Source organism: Mastacembelus armatus, chromosome 2 (assembly GCF_900324485.2).
Source record: "Mastacembelus armatus chromosome 2, fMasArm1.2, whole genome shotgun sequence".
Lineage (NCBI taxonomy): Eukaryota > Metazoa > Chordata > Actinopteri > Synbranchiformes > Mastacembelidae > Mastacembelus > Mastacembelus armatus.
The window spans coordinates 3,030,952-3,043,561 of record NC_046634.1 but is presented as its reverse complement, the minus strand read 5'-3'; the positions used below and the strand labels follow the sequence as shown (position 1 = coordinate 3,043,561).

Here is a 12,610-nt window from a genome sequence, read left to right as displayed (position 1 = left end):
ACAATATTATTTTCTTGTACAGAAATAGTTTCACTACAACGCTCGAGAGGTGAAACTCTCCATTAGTCTAAATCACTAGGAAAAAAACGCGTCAGTTAGACAAAAGTCACTAAACAAATAATTAAATAATCAGAACTTCACGCAACAGGAAAAAATATGTGTCCTTCCTTTCCCTTTAGTTTGTTTTCACTCATCAGATTTGACTTGAGATCCCTTACGGAATCCTGACCACGTAGGCTGCAGATACGTTAGGGTTTTGCTGTATTTTTTTTAAAGCCGTTTAGACAAAAAAGGCAGATTGAATAATTGGTTTAAGACAGAAATACAGTACATTGCATAATACGTCCAAACAAACGCGTTGTTTTATTTTGGAAGGGGGCGCGTTGCGCTTTATTTTAATAAATAGTATCCGGTCTCACGCTGCTGCTTCCTCGTGAAACACTTAAAGCTTGTGTAGCGCTGACGTTATGCGCGCGCATCGCAGTCACCGCATCTCTCAGTACAAAACTGCGTTAAGTCAGAGAGAGTCAGCGGAAACAGTGTTTGTGAGGTCAAAATTAAAAGCCATGATGCCTGTCTTAGAAATAAACACCCTTTCAACTGTTGGCAACTATAGAAGAAGAAATTAAGAAAATGGTCACTTTAAATAAAACAAACAGCTGTGTACACTATTCAGTAGTATGAGCAAACAGGTTTATGCATGTTTGTCATTACTGGTTTATTTTGAAAATTTCTACTAGTAGACTTATTGTAGTTTCTGTTCTGGTTGGTTTGACCACTGGGCCAGTCCAACGGGTTGGCACTCACCTGGGTGAACCTTGTCATGTGGTTAAAGGACAATACAAATTATTATTTTTTCTTCATATTTTAGCTTACTAAGTAAATTGTGAACTAGAAGTAAAATGAAATTCATTGTGTTTCTGAGAGGTGGGAAAGGTCTGGTAGAAAAAACTGAAGTCACTCATGTATGTCATGAAAATGTCACTGAGTTAGCATTTACCTGCTTGTTTGGGTTTGTGTGTTCATGGGTGGCTCCTAACCTCCACAGTAATAGAAAGTTTTGGAAAGGGCATATTCTTGTACTCTTTAAGCTATTATGCAGCAAAGTAAGTGAAATTGTTTAAAAATGTGCTACACATTGTAATCTATAGATACCGTTGGTGCCTGTGTCCAGCGTGCCCACCAGTACATCGCGCCGGTAGCTACGTACAGACTAATTAGAGGATTTATCCCAGTAGGAGATGGTCCAGATCTTTAGGACTGACAATCCTCTCCTGTGAGTCCTGTCAGAGGACCAGCAGCTGGACTAGGCAGAACAGTTGTGCTGCCATGCCACAACACTTCACGCTCACAGAGTCACACAGGAATAAGCACTGGTTGAGTACATCTAATTAAAGCCTGTCAGTCAAACGCTCACTCTGCATCATATGGAAATAGTCCAGAGTGGGCGATGGGTTGCAGAGTGCTTACTGATGCACAATATTTTTTAAATCAGTAATAAAGACAGATTTTCTCTCAGAAACTTTATAAGTTTATGACATTTTTAACAAAGTGGCCCCGAATCTTAAACATCTTAATGTCTTAACAGTAGAAATTTGATAAATTTTTTTTAAACAGTTTTGTAAATAATACACACACAAAAAAATGAAACCCCACAAAACCTACAGGGAACTCTGAAACATGTCAGTGAGAGGCATCGCTCAGAGCATATAATTAGAAACATGTCCCTCATCACTTTCACTTTGAAAATGTATTCATGCGGCATTTACACAAAACAATGTCCATGACACGGCACAGGCAGCTACCTGTACCCTTGAGGCAATGGTAATGAAGGTTAGAACATATCAGTGTGTCCCAAGACATACTGGTGACATTTCTGAAGACAGGAAAACACGGTGAGACCTTTGTTGGAAGGCCTTGGGATAGTCCAGTTTTAAAGTACCCCCGTGGTGGCCCTCGGTCTCTGCAAGTTGAGTGCACACTGACGAGAGGAGGCAAAGACACAGTTAAACTTAAAGAAACACAGTCATACCTGAAATGTTCACCACTTCAAAATATTTATTAGACTTCTACTTTATATGCAATAAAACAGCCCTTAAAGCACACATACACAAATCACCAGAACAAAGCAAATAAATCAAGTACAGCACCATAAAAGCTTGAGTCACAACCTGAAGGTGTGGTGTTTGGAAGAAGTGGGAGTTTAGGAGGCAAGATGGGATACCAAAGATGTTACCCAGTTGCATTTTATCAGACCACTGTGGATTACTGATAAAACCTGAGATTACAACAGTTTGGAAAAATGACATGTGATGTTATTAAAATTAAAACCTACAGTTTTGGTAAAATGGAAAAACCTCTTCTCTTTTATAAAAAAAAAAAAAAAAAGTTCCATGATTGCTCAGCTAAAAGCTTAAAGGGATACAAAACCTGATGAACCTCATGCATATTTTAAAAACTCTACCTTTAATGCTATCATTCAAAATTTAAAACCTACATATACATTTTACTCTACATGCATTCATTCATTTAAAAGCAACAAGAAGCCTAAATCACTCTTTAAGAACACAAATGATAAACCCTGAGCAGCAACATCCCTATACAGCAGTCTTAAAACCTCTAACCCCAATTACATTTTCTGATTTGGACTGTTTTTTATTGTTTAATTTAGATACTTGATACTTTATTGCTAATATAACTAGGAGTTAATTAAAATACTAGATAAAATGGGATTTTCCTCTAGGGTCAACTTAAACTAAGTAGTCAGTGTCATTCATCAGATACCCTTCTTTGATTGAGTCAGTCACCCAAGAGTCTCTTACAATCTTAAACTTTTTCCGAAAGCAGCGCCTCAGAGTCCTTAAATCCAGGAGTCTGGTTTCCTCTGTGATAATGACATGAGAGACTCCTTCTTCTAACTTTTGCACTACTGTGCCTCCATGATAGCGAAACTCCAGTGCTCTGATTTCCAAACACGTGGCAGGTATGGCGCTCTTAAGGTCTCCTATGTCGGCATAGCTGTCCATGTAAACTTTAAAGGGTCTGAACATGCTGGTGGGAAGGTCGCCCCAGTTGTAACGCTGCTCCACCTGACTGACATCCACGGCTGCCTGCCCGTCTGTGCTGCCGATCCGCCCAAACACCTCCCGCAGCTGCTGCTCATCTGTGTCCACGGAGTAGCTGTCCCCGTAGCTGTCATACTCCTTGGCAAAGTGCTCCTTGGTGGAGGGCGACATGTGGATCATGTGGCGTGGCTGCCACGGGACCACTACTTTTTGGTCCAGGCACTCCAGCAGCCAGGAAGCCCAGACCACATCGTGCTGGTTGGACAAAATCAGATTCTTCACACGCATGTTCTCCACACCTGCAATCACGCAGTAGGTGTCCCGTCCTGGGTTCTGAACCACAATACCTCCACACCTAGTGAGAACATAACAGGAGACCTCAGGTTACTTTGTTGCTTTGATCGACATCTGTATTAACATGATCATTTAACTCATTGTAATGAGCCCAAAGAATTAAAAGATTAACAAAAACAAAGTTACAAATGACTAAACCAGCTCATAATCTCAACAAATTTCATATTACCTGGCCACGCCCTTTTCCAGCTCAGCCTTAGAGTGATCCTCGGTCCCATTCAGGATGCAGAACTCCACGTCCTCAAACATGTCTGTCTCTTTGGTGATCCCGGAAAGGTCCTGGGGTTTAAAGTGGTCGATGATCCCGATTAACTTTTTTGGTTTGGCTGGCAGTTTGCGTTTCTTCTTTTGTGGTTCATCGTCGTCAATGCAAAGATGGCGGGAGGCCAGTTTCCCAGATGCTTTGCTACGGAACTGCTGCAGCTCTGCCAGAGTCATGCACTGGTGCCACTCCTTGTCGTCTCTGATCTTCTCAATCCTGGGGAAACGCAGGGTGCAGTTGGTTTTGTACATGTCGCTTCCAACTATTTCAGCAGCCTTGACCTGGATGATGACCGAGTTGCAGGGTTCAATATAGGCTTCTGGTTTCTCTGTCCCACAGAGGATGGATGGTGGTGGGTCGTTTTTCCGGTACACTTTCCAGTGCTTGGCGAGCTTCAAGCCAAGATCATACAACTCCTTCATGGTGTAGCCAGAGCCTATCCGGCAGAGAGTGTGGAAAACTGAAGGTTTCTCACCAGGCTTTGGAGCTTCTGCCACAGCACACAGGAAATGCGACATCATCCCACCCCGTCTGCCTTTCCCCCAGTAGCCTCCAACAATCAGCAGGTCAAGCTCATCCATCAAACCATCAATGTATTCAGGCTTTATTTTCAGCCATCCCTCCCCTCGCTTGTCAGGTTTATAGATGGATAAAGGATCCTTCACCATGATCCCTTCTTCTCTGTTGTCTATTGCATCATTGAGAGCATTTACCACCTCCTGCACAGTTCTGGCTTTGGTCTTTGGCACCACATGGATCCTTCCCTTAACTGGGGTGAAAACTGTCTGAAGGGTCTCGTAGCGTTTCGTCAGCGTTTCCTTTCCAAGCTTTTGGTCATTGACCAACAACACATCAAACACACAGAAACACGTCTGTAACTCAGAGTCGTCCATCAGCCTCTTGATGTCAAATTTATTCCCTTTCTGCATGAAGGTCTCTGCGGTCTGGTTGTACGCCATCATTTCACCGTCGAGGATGCAGTTCACAACATGGCTCTTGAAAACGTTGTGGATGTAAGGTGTCAGCGAGCCCTCCGATGGGGACCCTCCAAACTGCTGCGTGTACTCAAAAGCATTTCGGCTAAAGTACTTGTACACGTCTCCGTCTTTGTGCAGCTGAATGCGCTCTCCGTCCAGCTTGGTCTCAATGTAAAACGGGCTGTTGCCCATCTGTTTCTCCACGTTGCGGATGTTAGCCACAGCTGCCAACATTGGCTTGAAGGCAGAGAAGAGTCCGACAGAGACTTCACTTAAAGACACTGAGGGGTCGTGGAGTTGCTGACAAACCTTGTTTAAGTCTGTGTTGACATTGTAGAGCTCAGCAGCATCCGGGTGAAAGACTTGGAGTACGGTTTCTTTACTGACTCCGAGCTTCATGTCCTTCAGAATCATTCTGATGAGCCATTTTTGCTCGAGAGCTGAGCTGTGGGTGATGAGGTGCAGCAGGTTCTTCTTCACAAGATCCTTCTGCTTGCTAGCGTTGTTGATGGCCACTGAGTCTAGAAAGTCATTCACTTCCTTGATGCTGAGTTGTTCTTGGCTGGTGCAGCGTTTCTTCAGCACAAAGTACGCCATGCCAGCAAAGTCTCCAGCTTCTCCTTGAGATGTGGTCGGAGCTCGATAGTTTAGTAGTTTATTGGCTTCAGTGCCATTCTTCGGCAGACCCAAAACATCAATGTAGAGTTTCGCTAACATGCTCTCCTTGATGCCATATGCCATGCGCTCTCGTTCAAAAGGGGGAACTATGAGGCGCATGGCTGGGTAGAAAGAGTCTGTTGTTTGAGGGTTGCTTTTGTGGAGGGCAGAATGAAACTTCCTCCATGACTCAATGAAATCTCCGAGGATCTTGGATTTATCTGGACGGAGTTTAGACTTCTGGATTTTCTCTAGAGTGGTGCACAGGTGAAGGAAGGGCACCTGAGCTGCAACAGATGGCTGACCAGCAGAGCTGCTTTTGGAGGTTCCCTCCATCGTGACCTCTGTCATAAGTGTCAAAGACCAAACTTAGCCCAATACTGCTGTTAAACAAAAGCATAGGGGAAACAGTAGTATTTTAATCTAACATTACTTTAACCATTACTAACAAGTATCACTTTCAACAGCTTACTTTATATGTTTCAGTGTATTCATATTAACATTTGCTGCTGCCAGAGAAAAAAAAAAAAAAACACCGCTTAGTCAAGTTTCAAAATAAAAGCACCTCATTTCATTGGACGTGTTTTCCAGGCATGTTTTCCTACACAAATGACGAAAAACGACGCAATGTTTAAGATTAATATTATATCAGTATTAGTATTGAGAGCTGATACTGATATTCAGTGCACACAAATTATTAATTATACATTTAAGGTTGATTTAAGATTAACTGCGCTTGTATTTTGAAAACAAAGCAGTCCAGCTCAGTTTGAGGACAAGTTACGATTAATATATATATATACATGTATATATAAAATTAAACAGTTACCTTATTCTTTATATTATCCACATAGAACGCAGTCCGAGCTACATACTGTTCACTTCCTTGTATTCGAAGTAGAGAACGTTAAAGAAAACCCTTCCCCTGGAAACAAGACCTAAACATTTGTTCCCGAAGCATTGTTAGTCCGTCTATAATTTATTTTACCATTGTTTCCTGTTTCAGACCTATAGTGTTGCAATTCCAACCTTTAATTTGTATAATTAATAATATTTAGTCACAGAAGGTGAACTTTTTGTGATTATTGTTAGATTATAGTACAAAATGAGATAAATTCCTTGTAAACATAATAGTGTTGGTCTTCCATTCACCAGCAGAGGGCGACAGGGAGCTGCGGCAGTGCTGAGGAGGTGCAGGCAGTTTGGTTGTTTACCATCCTGGGGCTGGAAACTGATAGTAAAACAGAAATGATTATTACAACACTGCAATAACAAAGACATATTTGGAGTCCTGTGACAGCAGTTATTTTTGTCACATAATACCTCACTGGTCAGCCATCAGTTACAAAAAACTCCCTTGACAATTATTATGATAGTGTTAATTTTGATGATAAGCAAGCATGGGATCATTTTAAAGATATCATAAGTCATACAATGCATTGTAACATACGATCAAATGCAATTATATATGTCTTGGTATTTCTGAAGGAAATAGTCCTGGTTTGCAGTTTGCATGGTCTCCATAACATCACATGTGTCTCCTCCGGATGCTCCAGTTCCCTCAAGCTGCAAGAGAAATGAGGTTTGTTGTTACTACATCAGTGCAAGAACTGTCCAAAAATCAGCAGATATTAGAGGAAAGAGGGGCGTGGAAGAGATCATTTAGGACAAAAGTTAATAACATTAAGCTTGCCAGTCACCTTCCCCAGGGCTGCCAGTAAAACCAGACCTCATTGTTTTCCTGGCAAATTCTGAGAAATGGAAGAGATATCCTGCCACAGGTTTTAGGCATAAACAAAAACAAGCCTATCTGTGTTTTTAAAATACTATTAAATTGTATGAACACAATAGTGTGTCATTCAACTTATTTTGTAGTCAGTCATTTAACATGTTTGTACAACAGCCTCATCACTTGTAACCCAGTGCTTTGTTTCCATTACAAACATGTTTTGGCACTCAGGCGATTATGTGGTAGCCGGTGTAATTCCAAGTACATTACATGTCATTACTTGTAAAGTAACGCAAAATAATTCCAGGAATGTCTTATGCTTGATCAAAACTATCTGAGGCGTGTTCAGATGTAGATTCTACAAAAACATGGGTGACATTGCTCACCCAGGCAGGGCCATTTCCTCGAAATGAAACACAGTTCCTGATGTTTGTTTTCTAATAAAGGGGCAGACTGACTCCTGAGAACCTGTTAGATACCAAGTCACTTTGATTTACTGTAGCTAATGATTTACAGTAATCATTTTAGTGTCAACCAGGCCAGAGGCGCTGCTCAATCAGTGACCCCAACCTCTGACCTATACGGTTTGTGGGAAGGGGAGAAGCTGGATTCAAACACAAATGTATTCAATTATGATTATCAATCATTGCTTGTGGTTGCATAGTCTCTCCATTTCCTTTTTTTTTTTTTTTTTTTGCATACACTATGTCTTAAAAGAGCATCTACCCCTGAAAACAAAAATATTAAAACAGGTCAAACCCAAAAGTGAAGTGAAATCACCAGGCCCCATGTGATCTGGATTTTATTTGGTGAGACCCTTTTTTCTAATTTAAGTATGACTATAATATCAGTTTCGGTTTAGAAGAAGTACTTCATCAGCAACCCAAACTTGGTGCCAACAGGGGGCGCCTTGTGTCTGTGCAGGGGGCGCTGGGCAGCAGTGAGCGCTGAGTCACACGTCAGCCACGGTTGTTTACTTCTCTGCTACTGCTGCTGCCTCTGCAGTGGAGGATCCTGGGATATGTGTTTGGGGGGGGGGGGGGGGGGAGGCCATGTGCCCCAGACAGTGCAGACAGTGAACCAGCTGTGTTTTAACTTCGCACACAATGCAGATGAGTGGAGAGAAAAGCTGGCCCACTCACTGGCTGTTTATACTGTATGTCTGCATGCAGTATGTGCATGCACCTGTGTTTATATTAGGCTGGGTGATGCTGTGCAGGTTACAGCATAAGACCCCTGTAACCCCCAACATATATATGCACATTCTGCAGTCAACACAGCGTGTCATGCTGTCATGCAGCAGGCAGGGGAGTTACATAAGCCCTGCTGGATGTGCTGCTGCACTGCAACGACCTACAAGACAGTAAACAACTGACGTCACTGCTTCCGTGGCATGCATCAGCTCGCACTGAGAGGACTGAGGGGTGGCGGGGGTTTATAGTGTGTTGGTGTAGGGCTGGAGGCACAGAGGGAAGGAGAGGGAATAGGGCTGAGCAAGAGAACTAAAATCCCCCTCGACATGGCCGATGATTAAACAGTGCATCAGCCTCCTCATTCAGACTGAGCTTTTGGTGATGTTTGGACACAGACACAGTCATAAACACTTCCTGTCCCCTGCTGGTTGCTGACACAATGAGAAATGTTTTGACCAGAAGGCTTCCCATTGATATTTACACTGAATGTACAAGTATTCATAAGGATCACAAGTGTTGGGTGTCCAGATAAAAGAATATTGATTTTCCTTAATAGATAAGGAGATGGAAATAACAAAAAAAGAGTTGGCTGAAGGAGGGTGTTTAAAAGATCAGTTTACTAGTGATGTGGAGTGAAAACATCTGTATAAAATTTTGTGAACATGGAGGGAGAAGTTATTCCTAATGATGTCACAGACATCTGGGTTATCACATGTTGAGATAATACTGACCAGATATATGAAGATGTCACTTTGGACTTTGGGAGCATGTGTTTACAAAATGGTTGGGCCGCTGTACAAATATTGTTTGTCTTGTAATTTTCCCACAACCTGAACATCACATGCTGTAAATGAAAGTCTATATGGTGGCCCAAACATTAAAGCTGACATGCTGTACATACAGACAAACAGTGGAGGGTGTGTCGTACGTACAGTGTGTACCCACATGTATGGGGACTAATATGTGTTCCCAGTAGTTGTTTTATAAACAGAGTGGAGAAAAAAAAAGTTGCACACTCGCCGAAGCCACTTTGAATGCACCGCCGCCTCAAGGTACAATTAAACTCCTTGCTGCAATATCTTCCACAAATGAGGTATGAATACAGGGAGATCCTGTTCACCCAAGCTGCAGAACACAAAATATTGTGCTGTTTTTTATTTTTTTCAGCTGGAAGCACAAGCCAGACAGTACCCACTGACCTTCCTCTAAAATTAGATTTGCTCCACACATCACTGCCCATTCCACACTGCGGTCTGTCCCCCTTTTTACCTGTTGCCTCTCTGTCTGTCTCTACCCTTCACTCCCTGTCATAACATGCTGTGTCATAACAACGCCAGCCCTCGCTCCCTCCGTCGTTATGAAACGAATTTCCAGTGAAATCCCTGCTTGTTCCATGTTTTCCTCAGACTTGCTGGACAGCTAGCTGATCTGTGCAGCCATCTTGCTCGGTTACATCATTTGACATAACAGTAGCAAAAGGTCGCAGTAGCAACACCGTAGTAGCAACACTGCAGTGACCCCGACTCATGGTTTGGCTTAGAGTGTGAGATAACAATCCTTGTAACCATAAAGTGAAACAGATGGAGCCACATAAAAGTCAGGGGTTGGATTATAAACATAAAAAAGAAACACAACTGCAATATGGGTAATTTGAACCAAAGGCTTTGCTGGTATTTGGCTTTTATTTCAAAGCGGATATAAGCTGGTTTTCTTTTTTGCTGATCAGATGGAAGCTTTGTGGTCATGGCTACACAGAAATAGTCTTTTAATGTCCCAAAAAAAGTTACATACTCATCATATAATGATATCAAGGATAAGGTAAATGAGCTCTGGATCTCTAAAGGCTCAGGTTTCAGGTCTAATTAAGCCATGGCAAACACTCTTGTTGAGGACATTATCAGCATAGTGGATTTGTGTGTGAGTGGGAGGTGTCAGCTTAATGGCAGACACTCTCATCCACGCCTTATTTCCACTGACACCAACGCCTTCTTGTTTGGCATTTATCCATCTTATGCAAGATTAAGTCCTGCTGTGAGATGCACAGCTCTGCATGAGATTCAAATTAGGGACATTACAATGTTTGTAATGTTCTGAGGGCGTGTGGGGTCAAACTTTGATTCAAACCAGAGAATGGTGCCAGGACAGTAAGATGTAAAGCTGTTTGTTGTGGGTAGTTAGACTCCTGCCAGGTCATCCACCTTTATTAATCTAATTATTGTCTTTATCCTTTTACGATGGTCCTGGAATCAATCACACAGCAGCACTACTACTTAATCACAAAGCCATCCTTTCTAATAAATTACAAACCTTTGAAATTTTTACAACAGGGCAGTATTGATTTTTTGATTAACATGCTCACTGGGACCATTAATCAATCGTGCATATGCTGCCTTTTACGTTGTTTACTGCTTGGTGTTATTGGCATGTTTTTGTTTTCTTCAGGGCAGGACCTCTGGTGCAAATCTGAGACACTCTCTCTAATCCAATGAGCGACTACAGTTTGGTCATCTGGTCCACAAACACGGCTCAAAGCCTGGACTGTGCTGCTGTCTGAAAGACTATGCAGGTCCAGCTCTCTGATAGTATATGTAAAGTCAAAAATGATGTTAACATCCCAAGAATGAGTTGGACCAACTCTTAGGACTGAGTCAAAACTACATACACTTTTATGGTTGTTATGTTATAAGATAATTTCATGGGGAGATTTCTGTGTATCAGAAAAGGAGGTTGCTCACTGGAATGAAGCTACACTTGGCTGACTGCAGCCCTGCTCACCTCCAAGTTCTGGCTCTCTCCTTAGCAGGAGAAAAAGTACGATCAAGTCCGTCTTTTTCTTAGAAAAACTCAACTTTGGAAGTTGATTGCAAAACAGCTCCAACAGCCGCACATCATGCGGGTGTCTTACTTAGTTGAGTAACCATGAGGCACGAAATGAACGGCCATGCTCTGTTTACTGCACATTTTCCATTAATAATAACAGAATCTTGTGCATATTTTGTTTGGTCCAGCCTATGAGCCTACCCAGACGACTTTTTTGGTCTTACGAGCTGGTTGAGTAGTTTTTGTTGATATCAGAGGTCTTCTTGAGTTCATCTGCATGTTTTGGGACAGCACAGAGTCTTAGCAGGTGTTTGGATGGGTATACATGTTTGGATACAGCATCCTTGCGTGTCACCATCCTCCATTAAGCCCCTCCGAATATGTGTTTCCTTCTAACTCTGTCCTGTTCTCTAAGCTTTAGCCTCGTGGCTGGCATGTTTGACAGATGATTTACTTGGCTGCTGTGCACGCAAACATCCCCTCTGTGTGACCTCGGTTTGGTTGGTGTTGTGTTGCTGACTAAGGTTCCTATAGGCACTAACCCATTCCCACTGATGGGATTGGTCCTGGATTTCAAACTCCTGCAGACAACAGCTTGTGAAAGGTTCAGACAGGGCATATGAAAAACAGTTACACACAGCTGTGCCTTCATGGTGCAAAGAGTTAAACTCAGGCTAGTTCAAAGGAAGTATGTGACTCAAGTCCTTACTTGACTAAATCAACAGAACCTCGATAGCGTTGCTGACGTATAAAAACCCATTTGTTACTGTAAACCTTCCAATAACAACAGCTTTAACTCTGGTTTCATTTCAACAGAATGGAGGCCCACAGCAAAACAGAACGAATATGAGGTCATTATCTGACCCAGTTATAAGGTTGTGTACAATATAGTACAGCGAGTTGACCAACATGTCCTTTACTGTGTTTCACATTGGTTTTATACATATACTGGTCACACAAAGTCTTTCTGTGTGCAGTCGTCTATTTTTACATTCAATACATTGACATGTTTATGTGGAAACCTTATGACTGACGCTGATGTCCGATGTGGTTTGTGACCGACTTTTGTGCACATCAATAACACACAAACATGTAACGGAAACACATTAGCAGTGCGTCTTCAGTAAACATATGAGAAAGTTCCATTTGAAATTTCCAGCGTGAGTGGACCTTTATTGTTAAAGTCTGGTTATGGGTATTAAGGCAGTAACACATGTAACGCTGTATTTGAGCTCAGTTTGGACCATGCATGCAAACACCATATCAATAAGCTGTTTATCTGCATGTCAGTCAGTGCAGATATTTGTGTGGGTGTGTGTGTGTGTGTGTGTGTTGCCCTGTGGTCCAGGTAACAGAGGGACATGTACTTTCTGATAGATTAAGACTTACATAACTCCACATTCCACTCGGCAGGTAAACAAGAGACCGGACTAGGGTCAAAAACAGCAGAGGCATCCGCCCAACTATGGAGCCAGACGCTGGAGGCTGAAGCAGATCCAAGTCTCAGTGACCAACATGCTTACAAAGTCACACTGTCATTAAAATCTGTATGG

General features: G+C 42.3%; 1 protein-coding gene across 2 annotated transcripts; it reads right to left on the bottom strand.

Annotated features, from left to right (window-relative positions):
• Positions 1 to 2,040: 2,040 nt before the first annotated feature.
• On the bottom strand, positions 2,041 to 6,233 carry lig4 (ligase IV, DNA, ATP-dependent). Of its 2 annotated transcripts, none has more exons than XM_026301783.1 (3): positions 6,145 to 6,233; positions 3,589 to 5,698; positions 2,041 to 3,420 (listed from the first exon to the last, which is right to left on the bottom strand). In XM_026301783.1, exons 2-3 carry the CDS (start codon positions 5,664 to 5,666, stop codon positions 2,751 to 2,753), a joined length of 2,748 nt encoding a protein of 915 aa, XP_026157568.1. In that variant the 5' UTR covers positions 5,667 to 5,698; positions 6,145 to 6,233; the 3' UTR covers positions 2,041 to 2,750. The 2 variants fall into 2 exon arrangements, with proteins under 2 accessions (XP_026157568.1, XP_026157569.1); XM_026301784.1 differs by having other exon boundaries at positions 3,589 to 5,695; positions 6,145 to 6,212.
• Between the last annotated feature and the right edge of the window lie 6,377 nt (positions 6,234 to 12,610).